Source organism: Vigna umbellata, chromosome 4 (genome assembly GCF_029865625.1).
Source record: "Vigna umbellata cultivar VRB3 chromosome 4, Vumbellata_1.0, whole genome shotgun sequence".
Taxonomy (NCBI): Eukaryota; Viridiplantae; Streptophyta; class Magnoliopsida; order Fabales; family Fabaceae; genus Vigna; species Vigna umbellata.
Genome location: NC_142168.1, coordinates 65,288,675 through 65,305,590, shown reverse-complemented (window position 1 = coordinate 65,305,590; position 16,916 = coordinate 65,288,675). Strand labels below are relative to the sequence as shown.

The following is a 16,916-nucleotide window of genomic DNA, read 5'->3' as shown; positions in this document are numbered from 1 at the left end:
CTTCCATAGGGTTACGACACCCTCCACGAGGTTATGACACCTCATTCACTTTCCTGTTGTTCATTGTCCATTTTGAAATCCAGACGAAATTAGTGTTTCTTTCTTTACTTAGCTTTTACTCCGATAATACAAAAATATCAAATTTTCATATTATCCAGTAATATCTAAGTAAAGAGGGGCAGCTGTCAACACCCAATTTCGTCCGGATAAATATAATTTATCAAAAAAAAATAATAAAAAAAATAATCAAAAATAAACCGAAATGAAAAAACTATTTATTTTACTTTTTGCACCCCTAAATTTTCTTTTAAACACTTAATCCAATGGCCCAAAATAATCTCACTTTTTTTACTTCCTCACCACCCATCTTTTCTTATCACACCCCATTCTCCACATCACCATCCACCTCACCCTCCACATCATCTACCTTTTTCATTTACTTTTTCCACATCATTTCCATATTAAATTTATATATCAACTTTTCTAATTATTCCACTTACATTTTTTAATTATATCTTCTCCATCAACATTTTTTTATTATCCATTTTTCTCCACCTTATTTTTCCACCAACTTTTTATATTATTTCTTTCACTTATTTTCCACATTAACTTTTACTATTCACTATATTTTATTTTACCTACTTTCTTCACCAACTTTTTATATTATTTCTTTCACTTAATTTCCATACCTAATTTCTCCACCACCTTTTTATATTATTTCTTTCACTTAATTTCCATACCTAATTTCTCCACCAACTTTTTATATTATTTCTTTCACTTATTTTCCACATTAACTTTTACTATTCACTATATTTTATTTCACCTAACTTTTCCACAAACTTTTTATATTATTTCTTTCACTTATTTTCCACATTAACTTTTTCTATTCATCTTTTTTTTATTATATTTTATTTCATCTAAATTTTCCACCAACTTATTATATTATTTTTATTCATCAACTTTCTTCATCCTTAACTGTATAAATACCTACATTCTCTTCACTTCACAAAAAAAAAAAGTTACATATCCATCTTCTTTCTCTCACACACCAAACCTCTTCATCCTAAAACTCTACTTCATTTTTCTCTCACATTTTACTATCTCTCTATACATATAAAATCTCATACCACATTTCTACTACAAATTCATCTTCTTCACCATCAATCTACCTCTTCTCACAACTTATTACAAGCAAAGTCTTACTTCATCTTTCAAATCTTTAACAAGGTACACATTTTCTTTTCATTCTACTTATATTCATTTTGATCATTTTTTAGTTTATAAATTTATCCTATTTTCTACCACAATTTTATCCTATGCTTTTTGATATTTTTACGTCATAGATATTTCAACTCACCTCTCTTTCTTAATAAAAAAATAAAAAAATATAAAACTTTAAAAAACATGTAATAATAAATATCGGTATGAGTACTCGTGCGATCGTACGCATCAGCCTAGTACTCGTTACCCAAAATATAAAAAAAAACAAAAAAAGCCGTATGAGTGCTCGTGCGATCGTACGCATCAGCCTAGTACTCATTAGCAAAACAATAAAAAATAAAAAAAAAGCCGTATGAGTGCTCGTGCGATCGTACGCATCAGCCTAGTACTCATTACGCAAAACAATAAAAAACAAAGAAAAAGCCGTGTGAGTGCTCGTGCGATCATACGCATCAGCCTAGTGCTCATTACGCAAAAAAAATCTAAATATTACATCAAAAAATACCAAAAAATATAAAAATCTTCAAAAACTAAAAACATCCACATCTTCAAACAACAATCAATATTGCTGGCCAGAATTACGTGATCCTTGATTCTCCATCAAAAGTGGAGATACGTAGGAGCAAGGCCAGTCCTTGTCAGGTTCACTTTCCCAAAAATCCAAATTTATCCAAAATCATTCTCAAACAAATCTCTCAAACTATTTTCAAACAAAATTTTCAAGCAGTTTCAAACGAACTACGGAACCCTGATTTCTCATTCTGAATGAGAATACGTAGGAGCAAGGTCAATCCTTGTCGGGCCCAAAAAACTAAAAAATATGATTTAGAATTTTATTTTAAGGGAAAGTTAAACATTTTGAAAACCACATCATATTCGCATATTTAATTAAAGGTACTGCTTTAAGGCAGGCGTTGTAGGGTGCTAATATCTTCCCTACACGTAACCGACTCCCGAACCAAGAATCTAGTTCTAATAGACCATGCCTTATCATTTTATGGTTTTTCCGTAGTTTTCCAGAATAAACTATGGTGGCGACTCCAAAATCTCTTTTTCATCATCTACGTTTCTTATTTTTCGGATCGTCGTCCCGTCGCGATTTCTCGGTTGCGACAGAAGGGAGCCCAATAACCCAACACTTACAACATATATTTGCATTGAATCCCCCAGACATCATAATTTTGTTCTCCATTAGCATCAAACCCTTTGTTGGAATAACCCCTAAACAAAACATACATAATACATTCATACATAAAACTCATAACAAATATTACATAAACCCTTTGTCCATTCATACACAAACACTTATCCAACAATAACCATAAATAATCACAATCATATACACATGTATCAAAACAAGGATTACCAATCAAGATAATCAAGAACACATATAACATACAATCATAAACAAACAAAGGTAAGTTTCTCAATACATTGGCCAATCATAAAGCTTTATTTACAACCCTAAAACACCACAAATCTTCCTTGACACTAAGAGTTTTCCATTGCTCTTTTTTTTTCCAAAATGTGAACCTCCTCTCTTTCTTTGTTTTCTCTTTTTGATTTAAAGTTTCTAAGGTTTCCAAACCACTCCTTGATTAATTACTACACCACTTAAATAAAGGTAAAATACTATTTTGCCCTTAAACAAAAATAAAAAATAAAAAAATAACATATAATAATTATATCTTAACAAAAATATAAACTTAAAAACACTAATTTCCAAACAGCCTAAATTCTCAAAACTAATCACCTTTCACCATGTATCTAAAGTCTCTCTAAATTTGTGTAAGAACACTTACTAAACATTAACGCAAACTTAACTATTATGCCATTTTAAACAAAATTAGAATTTAATTGAATAAAACAATATTGAAAAATAATTAAAGATTTGATTTCAATAAAAATCAACCTACTAACTAAATTTTTAAAACAATTGTAAAATAAAAAAATAAAAATATTTAATTTCATAATTATTTTTTTTATAAAATTGATTTTATAATTTATTAATAATTTTTATTTCAATAATTATAAGTTCTTTTATAATTTAATAAAAAATTTGCTGTATAGTAAAAGAAATGACACAACTGAATGTTATGAAAATATAAATGTAAGCGTAAAATATTATTAAAATTTATATGAAAGTGATAAACTTTATACACTAGAAAACTATAATACAAATAATTTTTAATTAATTTTTATAATGCTATAATTATATAATAATTGCCAACTTTACTATTATGCGATTTTAAACAAAATTAGAATTTAATTGAATAAAACAATATTGTAAAATAATTAAAGATATGATTTCAATAAAAAAAGTAACCTACTAACTAAACTTTTAAAAAAATTATGAAATAAAAAAATAAAAAATATTTTTTTATAATTATTTTTTTATAAAATTGATTTTATAATTTATTAATATTTTTTATTTCAATAATTACATGTTTTTTTTTTTATAATTTAATAAAAACTTTGCTGTATAGTAAAAAAAATGGACACAACTGGATGTTAAGAAAATATAAATGCAAGCGTAAAATATTATTAAAATTGATATGAAAGTTATAAACATTATATACTAGAAAACAATAATAAAAATAATTTTTAATTAATTTTTATAATGCTATAATTATATAATAATGGCCAACTTAACTATTATGCCATTTTAAACAAAATTAGAATTTAATTAAATAAAACAACATTGAAAATATCTAAAGATTTGAGTTCAATAAAAAGTCAACCTACTTACTAAACTTTTAAAAAACGTATAAAATAAAAATAAAAATAATATTTATTTTTATAATTATTTTTTTTATAAAATTGATTTTATAATTTATTAATATTATTTTATTTCAATAATTGTAAGTTCTTTTATAATTTAATAAAAATTTGCTGTATAGTAAAAAAAATGGACACAACTGAATGTTACGAAAATATAAATGCAAGCAAAAAATATTATTAAAATTTATATGAATGTTATAAACATTATACTAGAAAACAATAATAAAAATAATTTTTAATTAATTTTTATAATGCTATAATTATATAATAATAGTTAACTTAACTGTTATGCAATTTTAAACAAAATTAGAATTTAATTGAATAAAACAATATTGAAAATAATTAAAGATTTGATTTCAATAAAAAAAGCAACCTACTAATTAAACTTTTAAAAACTATAAAATAAGAAAATAAAATATTTATTTTTATAATTATTCTTAAAAAATTGATTTTATAATTTTTTAATATTTTTTATTTCAAGAAGTTCTTTTATAATTTAATAAAAATTCTGCTGTATAGTAAAACAATGGACATTACTGAATGTTATATATAAATGTAAGCGTAAAATATTATTAAAATTTATATCAAAGTTATAAACATTATACTAGAAAACCATAATAAAAATAATTTTTAATTAATTTTTATAAGTCTATAATTATATAATAAGTATAGTTGTAAAATTTTCTGAAGGGAAAAATAAAATTATAATATATATATATATATATATATATATATATATATATATATATATATATATATATATATATATATATATATATATATATATAATATATATAATATATATATATGTATATATATATATATATATATATATATATATATATTATATATATATATATATATTATTATATGTATATGTATGTATGTAATAATTATAAATATGTTTGATTTTATCTAGAAAAATATATAATAATATTTTTATAATAAATTATTTTTAAATATTTTTAATAATTATGGAAACTTAAAAAAAATTGGTTCATAAATATAAATAGTAAACAAATAAGTTAAAAGAGGAAAATAAAATTAGAATTATTAATTGCAATATATTAAAAAGATCCTTTTTGGTTTTTAAAACCTGCTCTCTCACTTGTGTCTATCGAAACCTGACAATTCTATGTAGTTAGGGTTTGCATCCTCCAACTCTGAAGTTGCAATAGCAGAGAATGGGGCGCAAAGAGAAGTCGAAATCGAAGACAATGGTGGAGCTCGACGATGACCATTTTACCAGCGTGTCCACGCCGTCACTTGTCTTCAGCAGCGACGACGACGAAGCCAACCAAGATCTCAGCCTCAAGATCGTCGAAAAAGCCATGCGAATGCGCACAGCCAAGTGCGCCGCCCCAAGCGACGACGTTTCGCTTTCACAGACACTTGAATTGGCTGTGGCCCGAAACGTGGACGTTCCGGATGTGCCCAGCGCAATAGCTGATTCTGAAGGGAAGGAGAAGAAGAAAACAACTAAGTTGAAGACTGAGACTAGGGATGAACGTGTGAGTTTTATTCCCTGTTTGGCTCATTCCATTTTTTGAGTGAAAAGTTTGGTTTATACTATTTGCTGTTATTTTCATGTGAATTGAACTTCCTTTTGGTTTAATCTACACGCACCCATACTCTCCTTATGGTTACAACATTGTTTTAATTAAATAGATTCTGATTGAAGTGAAAGTTGGATCAACTGATAAAAGTGGAGCACAAATAATGAAATTATATGTATTGTTAATTTGGAAAAAAGTGCAATTTTTCTTTTTCTACTCTTTAATTATATGTATTGTTAATCTATTTCAGTTGAAATAAATGTTTTAAATTGCGGTTGTGATTGCAGCTTTGTCACTGATCTTGATGTTGTGAAAAATTGTGGCCAAAGTTGATAATGTAGCGAAACTATGGTCGTGGAGGCCTGAGACACTTTGATAATGTGACCAAAGTATCTACTGGGGACCCATTTTTGAAATCTTGCCTAAAATATGTTGTTTTTCTGAAATATAATCAAATTCAAATATCCACTTGCACAACCATGTTTATGATTATGTTTGTTTGAAAAGATGTATCTTTTGTTGTTTTCTTTAGGTTGTTATAGCCAATGAACAAGAGATGGAGGAGACCATCAAAGATACTGAGAATCAGGAGTCTGCGGAAGGAGGTGCAGTTCAGACAGGCAACAACATGGTTCTGCGAAAGCTGCTTGTGAGTTGAAATCTTTCATCTGAAATGACATTTTGAAAATACTACTGTCCATGAGAAAGGAGTAGTCTGGATATCATATCACTCTGTTTCTGTTCTATCAGCGGGGTCCGAGGTATTTTGATCCACCAAACAATAGTTGGGGAGCTTGTTTCAATTGTGGCGAGGAAGGTCATGCTGCTGTGAACTGTTCAGTGGCAAAGCGGAAGAAGCCATGCTATGTTTGTGGTGTTTTGGGACACAATGCAAAACAATGTACTAAGGTATGTCTTATTACCATTTTTCCATCTTTTTATTGGTATATGAAGGTTATTGAAATTTGCATTATGCTCCTGCAGACACAAGATTGCTTTATCTGTAAGAAAGGTGGTCACCGAGCTAGAGATTGCCCGGAGAAGCATGCAAGTACTCCCAGAATCATTGCAATTTGCTTAAAGTGTGGAAATTCTGGGCATGATATGTTTGGATGCAAGAATGATTATTCATTGGATGATCTTCAGGTTGTTCTGTTCATTCTCCGACTTTTCTTTTACTGGCAAATTTGGGAAACTTTTTGGTTGAATTTACTTAAAAATAGTGACCAGCATTGTATGTGAATTGCAAAGTCACTGACTGTTTGTCTCTTTGTTCTGTTAAATTAGGAAATTCAATGTTATGTCTGCAAGAGACTTGGCCACTTGTGCTGTGTCAATTCTGATGATGCAACACCAGGAGAAATTTCTTGTTACAAATGCGGTCGGTTGGGTCATACTGGTTTGGTAAGTTTTACTTAATGGCTTATTGATCTTGCCTCATGCCCTCTTGCATAATCTACTTCCTGTGTGACTCTCTTAGTAGGGGTACTTTGTTTGGTTGTTTCTTTCTTTCTTCCTGACTGTCATCTTCTTAATACTAGACCTGCCAGAATGTTTGCAAGATTATTTTTTAAATGGAAATAAACGTGCAAAAAGTTAAAATAGCTTGAAAATATTCAATCATTACTCTTGAAATTACTTGTTAACATGTATGCAATGATGAAAACATGACCAAAAGCAACTACATGAAGGAATGAGTCACTGTTCCAAACCTAAAACATAAATGATATCCTTGTTGAACTTCCTTTACTCCCTTCAAAATCTGAAGTTGTCCTTGCATTCTTTTAATAGCAATTTTCATGCCTACGTAACCAAAGAGGATTCACTCTTAAGCTATAGCACTGGGTAATATATGATTGTTGGAGAAGGGACAAATGGTCTTATATACTTATAAGCAGCAATGGCTCCTGGTTTTAAGCTCTGTTTCGTCCGCTTCCCCGTCTTCGTCCTCACCCAAAATTACCACCCTCAAACTTCGTTCTGGGCAGTGGTGGCCAGGGCTAGAGGGGCCCCGCATCGGAAACACCACCCTTCTTCCCTTCGTTTGAGGAACTCCTGATAAGGCAAGTTCCTCACTCCCCGACCACGAAAATCACTCCCCACGGTGTTTGCAGTCTTCCCAGTACTACCCAAGTAATTTCCCTCCTTCCTTACGGAACCAACACTTTCAGCGCCTCCTGTTCGATTTGCGATATTACGACTGGTTTGACTCTTCGTCACCACCCCTGTCGGCCTACCCCAAGATGTTTGGGTTCGACTCGTGTTCCCACTCCAAGCCTTCGCTCCCCCTTGATTCTCTTCTACGTCCCTCGTGAGCCTCATCGCCACCGTTAGTTCTTGCAGATCGTGCAGCCTAATACGATTTCTGATGTTTTCCTGCAATCCTGCAAGAAAATACCCCATGAGTTGCTCATCGGACACGCCCCGCGTCTGAACTACCAAAACCTCAAAGTCTTGGATGTAATCCTCCATCGTTCCCGTCTGTTTGTTTGCTGCGAGTCTCTCGAAGATCGATCCCCGCCTTCTTTCTCCTAACCTCCCGATCATGACATTCTTCAGTCCTTCCCAGGAGTGGTCCCTTGCTTTCTCCCGCCAGAACCGAAACCAATATCCTGCACTTCCCTCCATACTGACATAAGCCAAATGTACTCTCTCGTTCTCCTCTACCCCTTGTATCTCGAAGAATCGCTCCGCCCGATTGATCCAGTTCAATGGATCTAGTCCTTCGAACACGGGCAACTCCACCCTTTTCCTCCAATTGAACCAGTCACCTTCTCCGCTCCCAATGTCTTCCTCACGTCTCGTACTCCTATTGCCGTTTACAGATGCCTGACTGCCATCGGACTGTTCCTTTTGAGTACGGTGTCGTCCTCCCAATAACCACATCACTTCTTAAAGATCTTGGCGTATGGCTGCCGAGTCTTGTCTAATTGCCGTTGTTTACGCCTTTATTCCTTCGACAACGATCTCCACTGCTTCCAGCTGGCCCTCCACCAAATTGAGCCGTCCATCAAGTCTTCCCTCCATCGCACTTCCCTCCGAATTGGATCCGGCAGGTTGGACCAATTTGTTAGGTTTCCGATTTAGAAAACCTAATTTCCTCACAATATTCAAACACACAACATCACATAAACAAGAGATAACAATGGATATGTATGTATTGTATGTATTTACTGCAACAAAATACAAAGATAATCTTAGAGTGACATGTGGCCACTAATTATGGGAAATCCTTTCCAATGAGTTCTTGACACATGGTCACACTCACATAGGTGGGACGTCCCACACTCTTGTTCACCAAGGTAGGTTAAACACTTTGACCACTTGGTCAACCTAGCAAATGGACATTCACTTTAGATCAATACTAGGCCTTGACCTTTGTTGATCCAAGTGGTCCAAAATTCCTACATTACTTGGCCCAAGAAAATAAAGAGTCCAAAGTAAATCCTAGACTACTTGGCTCATAATACAAAGTCCAAGTTATTCCTATTTTACTAAAAGCTCCATGATGGCTCAAGAGAGAAATTCTAGGCCCATCTTCCACAAATAACTTCAACCCTTCTTACATGTGTTTGTCCATCATGTTTTAATGGCATTAATGGTTACTGGTGTTTATCAACCTTCTCTTGTTAGATCTATGGTTCAATAGAATTATTAAACGATAGTTGAGTCTGCAGTTGACTGAATGTCATTTTGAAGAACATTTAGGGGATTATTGTGATTAACACGTATATTTCTGTTGCTTTGTTAAAACTGTCTTTTTTTTTTTCTTTTTTAAACATTAAAGATTTTCAGTTCTTGAAACTTAAGATTATAGCTAGCATATCTAAATTTATGTGTTAATCGATGCAGGCATGCTCAAGGTTGCAGGATGAGATTGCAAGTGGAGCGACACCTAGTTCATGCTTCAAATGTGGTGAAGAAGGGCATTTTGCCCGGGAGTGCACAAGTGCTGTCAAAGTACATTTTAGGATATTTTATTGACCGATTATTGTTTCTTTAATTTATTACAGCTGTTTACCTTTTTTTTTTATTGTTGGTCTTTAGTATCTTGTGGCTTAGACTAAGTAGTTTTATGGATGCTGTGCCTTTCCTCTGCAGACAGGAAAGAGGAGTCGTGACTCATCACGCACAAAAGATAAAAGATTCCACAAAGAAAATGATTACATAGGAAATAGATCAGCACCTAATGATATGGGTGTAGCTCGCAGAAAGAAACGATTGCCTACGGAAGAAAGAGGAGGCTTTTCTCTTCCCAAGAAATCAAAGAGTAGAGGTGGCTGGATGCAGGAGCATCCTGCCGAGGAAAGAGGCTTTACAACTCCAAAGAAATCCAAGGGTAGAGGTGGCTGGACAACGGAACATCCGGCAGAACATAAAGGCTATACAACTCCTAAGAAATCCAAGAGTAGAGATGGCTGGACCACTGAGCATCCTGAAGAATTCTTTCCTCCCATGGCAATGAGGAACAGCTATAGGTTTTCAGGGTCACCATATTCCAGAAGCACTGCAATTCATTCCTTTGGTAGTGGAAGTCATACTCCAGGTTATAAATCTTCCAAGGTATGGACTGATCATGATGGAACCCCTATGTCCCAAGGTTCAGCTTGGTCAAATCATCATAGGTTTTCAGCATCTAGGTTTGGAAATTCTAGTGGTGGTGGGTATGGTAGGAATTACAGCCGATGGTAGTGATCGTGCATACTGGGTTATGTCCTATGCCATTCCTTTTGTAAACTTGTAAAACAACGACGGCAAGTTTTCTAACTCAGTAATTTTCCGTTCAGTCACTTGTTCTATGTTTTACTGTGGCAATTCTTTCAAATTTATGGATGTGTTAAGTGTGCTACCCGTTGAACTTCATTATTGTTTGTACCACACTACCTGAGTCAAGGGGAACAGTCTACTACGATTTGAACGTAGTACCTTTTTGCTCTTCTATAATTATCTTTTGAAAATAGCAAATTATTCCTGCTTTGTACCGCACTACCTGAGTCAAGGCATGTTGTAACAATAATTTTTTTTTACAAAAGCTGATTCCAGCATCGTCATATTCTTTCTTCCCATATCGTGTATAGAGGTTAACCGATTTGATGGCAATTTCAGGCGTATTAGGATGCTTGCAATTGATTTTGAAGTCATACTTTTACTTAGTACTAAGTTGTTACAGTTATTTCCATTTGAAGGGGTTAGTCTATACTAATGTATGAAGACGTACTATCTTTTATAATTGTTTTTCGTTTACATAATTTTTGTATGATTTTATTCTCTTAAGAATAGCATTGCAGTAGCTGCATTTGTATGTGATAACTGATGTACTGTTTGTAATGGCTGTTACTTTTTTTAAGGTTTAAACCCTCGGTTGGTCCTCGTATTTATATGGAAATCTCAAATGGGTCATCGTTTTTTTTTCGGTCTCAATTGGGTCATATTTTTTGTAAAAATGAGCCAATTTTACCCTAACCGTTAAGTTGTTCTAAACGGCGTTAAATTAGGTTGACCTGTATTTTTTACTTTGATGACGTGGCATTGTTCAATAAAATTTAATGGCTGATGTGTTTTAAAATTGTTCACGTCACATCTCAAATCAACTTCTTCTTCTGTCTCACCACTTTCTCTTTCTCCCATTTCTTCCAACACTCAAAAGCTGCAATTTTTCTTTTGTTTTTTCCTCTTCAAAGACTAAAAGTGCCCGCCAAGAAAGATTTTCCTACTGAAACTAGACCACGAGTAGAAGTGCAGGGAGAGGTCCAAAAGAATATTACCGAGCACTCTGTGCTAAAGGAAAACAACAAAATGGGCAGCGGAAAAAGAAATATATTTTTCAGAATTTGGTTTCGTCTTAGAAAGAGGGAGCTAGTGAAGGTTTCTATTGGCTCAATTGCAGCAACTTTCTCTGGTATCTCAAAGCCATTTTTTGGGTTTTTCATCATCACCATAGGAGTAGCATACTTTAAGGAAGATGCAAAAACGAAAGTTGGACTTTATTCAGTCATCTTCACTGCAGTAGGGATGCTTTCATTATTCAACCACACCGTCCAGCATTACTTCTTTGGAGTGGTTGGAGAAAAGGCCATGGCAAATCTCAGACGTGCTCTGTATTCAAGTATCAGATATCCCCTATTAGAATTTCCATAAATGAACCTCATTTCTCTTTCCTGGAAAAAAAAACTGCAGCTTTTGAGTGTTGGAAAAGATGGGAGAGAGAGAAAGTGGTGAGACAAAAGAAGAAGTTGATTTGAGATGTCACGTGAACAATTTTAAAACACATAGCCATTAAATTTTATTGAACAATGCCACGTCATCAAAGCAAAAAATACAGCTCAACCTAATTTAACGCCGTTTAGAACAACTTAACGGTTAGGGTAAAATTGGCTCATTTTTACAAAAAATATGACCCAATTGAGACCGAAAAAAAAACGATGACCCATTTGAGATTTCCATATAAATACGAGGACCAACCGAGGGTTTAAACCTTTTTTTAACTATGCAGTACACTGTCTTGTGTACGAAAAAAGGTTACTTGTCTAATGGTGCTCTATACTAAAACAATTGTAAAGGTGCTTGAAATAGATTTATGAAAGATTTTTTTTTTCATTTTTTATAAAATACAATAACTCCAATCCTTCAGATATTTTACTTTTAATTCATTAGCTTATTGACAAATACTTTTTAGTAATGATATATAAATAAATACTTTACTTTTGTCTTCTTATCACTTTTTCTCTATATTGTTTTTGCTAATATCTAGATAACATTAATAATTTAGGTGTCTATAAACAATTTTCCAACATTGACCAAAATAAATCAAGGTTTAAGAGTTTATTTATCTTAATGTAATCCTTATTTTGTTTTAAAAAATTATTAAATCATTGTTGTTCATTTTGTTAAATTGTTATTGATACTGTTTAAAAGATGACATGATAATATAAATGACATGTGACATTATAAATATTCAATGTGACTGTCATGTGCTATTCAAATTGTCATGTATTATCATTGTAATGTCAGATGTCATTTATACAGTCATAATATCACTCCTAAAACGATCTTACAATTAATATAAAGGAAGGAACTACGTCGACTATTTTCAACAAAAATGAAAAATACGTTGAGGAAAAAAATTGAGGAACTACATTGAATAATTCCAACAAAAGTTAGAACAAAAAAGGCCATTAACTCGTAAACTAAAGTTTCTTGTGAGTTAAAATCAATATATAATGTTATTGGTTTATGAAATAGATAGACATCTTACACTTACATATCATGGATGTGATTTCTATATAATGCTATTGATCCATATTGCTACTATGACCCATCAACATCACCGCTATCATTGTTGTTGTCAACAACGACAACCACGTATTCTGTCTCTATTTTTATTATGAAAGGTATGAAATTCATTTTGATTGCTTTGTTTTTTTGTTCTATAATACTCCAGATTACATTAATAAAAAGAATTTCATATTATATGATGGCCTTTCTCCAAACAATCTTGAATCCAATGTGAGAAATGAATGGAGCATGGTGCGAAAGCTTGAAACCAACTCCTAAGTAAAAAAGACTAGAGTAGTCAAGAAAAGATAACTAGTGTAGAGAAAACTTCAAGACAAGTAGAATGACAATTTTGACATAATCTCATTATTAATATCAAAATTAAAATAAAAGAGGTGAATGCCTTTATTTATAGGCTAAAAAACCCTAAAGTTATCTAGAAAAGGAGAGGAAAAAACTCAAACTCATATGTTCAAATTTGGAACCAAGAGGGGTCATGCTTCTCATAAGACTAGATGTAAAGCCCAACCTTCTATGTCCAAAACTATAATACTACTAGGCTCAAAAAGCCTAAAACAAAATCCAAATATAAGATAAAAAATCTTATACACAAATGCAAGGTTCAAAACAAATCTATTTTACTAATTACACAAAAATGTAGGTCATAAGAATAAGACATTGAGCTCACTCAGTTAAGTTCAAATTAACTTTTCTTATCATAACTCTTGTGTTTAGTCCTTGGTTACGCTTTTGTTATCACTGTGTAATCTGAGAACATAATCTAAATGTTTTTTGGAATAATTACTTTTGAATTATGCAATTTGGAATTCATTTTTAAATTCTAAAAGTTCGATCTAGAAGTAATTATTTTTTTTTTAAATTAGACTTTCGAATTATGAAATTTCGAAGTCATTTCCAAACCTGAAAATTTATTTTAATTACACAATTCAAAAGTTATTTTTTTTTAAAAAAAATCTTTCGAATTGTAGAATCCAGAAAACACATGTTGAATATATGATGAATGAGTTATAATTATGAATTGTTATCTTATTTAATTTTTGCACATGTATGACTGTTACAAGGAATGGTTCCTCTTATGCCGTTCAAATAATACTTAGCACATAAGGTTAGTTAATAATTGAATTTATAAATATTTGAATAAGGATGACATGACATATATTAACATTTATTTGACATGTCTAATTAAAGTAAAATAATTTTAAAAGAATAAAATTTTATAATTTTTCAAAAAAAAATAATAATAAAAAATTAAATAAATATTAAAAAATTATGTGTGTTAAAACTGCATTTAATCAATCATTAGATTTAATAAATATTTATTTAATTTTTTAACACACATAATTTTTTAATATTATTTAATTTTTCATTAGACTTAATTTTTGTTGAATGATTATGCGAAATTTTTTTTCACATAGTCATTCAACCAAAATTGCGTCTAATCGATCATTAAACTTAAAACTTTTTCTTTTACAATATTAGACGTCGTTCTTGCTAATTATTGTAATAAATAAATAAATAATAATATATAATTCAACCATACCTTTATGTATGTTTAACCTGTTTTCATAATGACGGATAAATGATATCTTACTTTTTCTGTTGACTTGTAATTCACTTGTATAAGTGTATTTGCAGTAGGATTTTACAAGATGATTTATCTCATAATTTATTCCAAATGTTACTTTTACCTTGTACAAAATAAGCTTTTAACTTATGAATTTTTTCTACAAGTTCGTAAATAAGAGTATTGAATCATGTATTTATAGTTTATTTGAATAAATCAATTTAAGCGAGCAAATGTTTTTAAATTTTTTTGAAATGCTTTCTAATAAAATATATTTTTCAAATAAAAAAATTGAAAAAAATTGAAATTCTAAATTTTCATTATTAGAGTAAATAAATTACATAGAATTAAAGAATTTTAAATTCCAGTAAAAAAAGTAAAATTTTGAAAATTTTCATATTTTAAAATTTATATTTTGATCTTTCTAGTTTAGGTCAACATAGGTTTAGGTCAATCTAACTTAACTTGGATTAGGATATAGTTGGCTCGATTTAATGTAGAATCAACTTTAATTATCCTAATTCGATGTTACGACCCAAGACAAACTCAACTTAACTGGATTAAATCTAACTTGATTTGTTTGGGTCGTAATTGAATCCAACCTGACTTAACTTGCACTTGATCAAACTTGACTTGATATGAGCTTAGCCCAACTTGGTTGAACGTGATCCTGACTCAATTTGGATCTATATTAACTTGGCTTAAGCAGCTTAGGCCAACTTGGCTCGACTTGTACCTAGGTCACAACTTGACCCATCTACGTTGATTTGGCTCGACCAAACCTAGACTTATTTAGCTTGACTTAGGTTAGGATTAACTTGACTTAACTTAAACTTGGTTTGACAAGATTTTGATCATACTAGGTCTAACTTGATCTTAATCAAAATAAGACATACATGTATGTAGCCTAACTTCACTAAAAGTAGGTCAAGAGAAACTCCGGTGAACGTGGATTGTCCCAACTCATCTTGGACTAACCCATTTTGACCTAGGCCTAGGTTGACTTGGCTTGACTCGGCTTGTTCTAACCAACTTGACCGGCTAACGTGGACTCAACTCAACCTAGTCTTAATCAAACTATGACTAACTTAGGTCTAGCCTAACTTGGATGAATATGGCTCTCACTACAATAAAATCGCATATTACCGAAGGTTTATTACCGAGGGCCATTTGCCCTTCGGTAATGTCTGCTTACTGAGGGCCGTTTGCCCTTCGATAATGTCTGCTTGATATTCGAACCACATCTTCATTTAGCCATTCTCTGGAGAGATCCACCCGCACACATTTCTTTTTCTGTCAAAGCTTCCCTCGTCTTCGATCCATATTTCAAGTTCCTCCGCCTCAGATCTTAATCCGCCCAGCCATGGTTAGTCTCTAGATCTTCATTCTCCTGTACATGTCTCCCTTACCTTGGCCTAATCCACCAAAGAATCCATTTTTCACCGATTGTTCTATCTTTTGCCCGATTAAAACCGCTGTTCATTCCATTCCATCGATTCAATCGTTGAATCCTTTCTCTCCACCGATCAAAACATCCCAAATCCCTAACCCTAGAATGTACACCGATCAAACCATTCAATCTAGGGTTTACCTCTGTTTTCCGTCATCCGCTGTTCTTCTTCTTCGATTAGCTCGATCTGTGCCAGTTTCCATGGTTCCTCGTCGATCCGCCTCGATATGTAAGTATTACTCTTCTCTAATGATTTTACTTTTCATAAACATTGCCTTTATTTCCTTCCTTCATGGTGGCCAAATATCAGTTGTTGTGTTTTGTTTTTTGTATGAAATATCCAGTAGCATTGTTATTCTTTTTCTGTTATTCTTTTTTTGTGTGGAAAGAAGTTTGGGAAAAATACGCTCAATTTACTATTTGAGAATCCCTGCATGACAAATATGATACATCAGCTTCCCTGTCTATTTGAATACAAAATAAAAATCCTTACATATATATTCACGAACAAAAATATAACAAACTTTAATTGTTCAAATATAAAAAAATCCTAGGAAGCAATTGGGATGATGAAAGGGGGATGATGTTGACGGGTTTGGGAGATGAAAGGGAGATGATGAAGTTAGTGAGTATGGATTTTTAGGAAGGTTTGAACTTGCCATAACAAATGATGTTGACGGAGATTTTACTGTGAGAAGAGGTGCTCTGTGGAATTGGAACTTCAGTTGGGGCTCTGACTCAGTGAGTTTGCTGGCTGAACTAAAAGGAAGAATTAAAACAACCAGAAATAAACATAAGAGAAAGCTTAAGGATGTAAGAGAGGCCATTTGTTTATGTTGTCTAAGAAAAAAGTGAAATGTTGTTGGTGAATTGCTGTGAAAGAGGGAAGTGTTGGCGGATATATATAGTGGGAGGGGTGAAATAAAATGAGGGAGATGGTGTGAGTGGAGTGAATGAGGTGATAATGCGTTTGCGATTTGGTAGTGAAATTGAAGGGGATTGATTTGTAGGTTTGCATTAATCGAGTGGTAAGGTTGGTGGAGACAGA

At 32.2% G+C, this 16,916-nt stretch overlaps 2 protein-coding genes across 2 annotated transcripts; one reads left to right on the top strand and one right to left on the bottom strand.

The window, feature by feature from the left end:
• Positions 1 to 5,110: 5,110 nt before the first annotated feature.
• On the top strand, positions 5,111 to 10,544 carry LOC148200955 (uncharacterized). The gene is made up of 7 exons (XM_088114717.1): positions 5,111 to 5,513; positions 6,091 to 6,207; positions 6,309 to 6,467; positions 6,543 to 6,704; positions 6,846 to 6,962; positions 9,411 to 9,518; positions 9,660 to 10,544. The coding sequence occupies exons 1-7, from the start codon at positions 5,187 to 5,189 to the stop codon at positions 10,248 to 10,250; spliced, it is 1,581 nt and encodes a 526-aa protein (XP_087970843.1). The 5' UTR covers positions 5,111 to 5,186; the 3' UTR covers positions 10,251 to 10,544.
• On the bottom strand, positions 6,969 to 9,404 carry LOC148200956 (uncharacterized). The gene has a single exon (XM_088114718.1). It carries the CDS (start codon positions 8,442 to 8,444, stop codon positions 7,527 to 7,529), a length of 918 nt encoding a protein of 305 aa, XP_087970844.1. The 5' UTR covers positions 8,445 to 9,404; the 3' UTR covers positions 6,969 to 7,526.
• Positions 10,545 to 16,916: the final 6,372 nt, after the last annotated feature.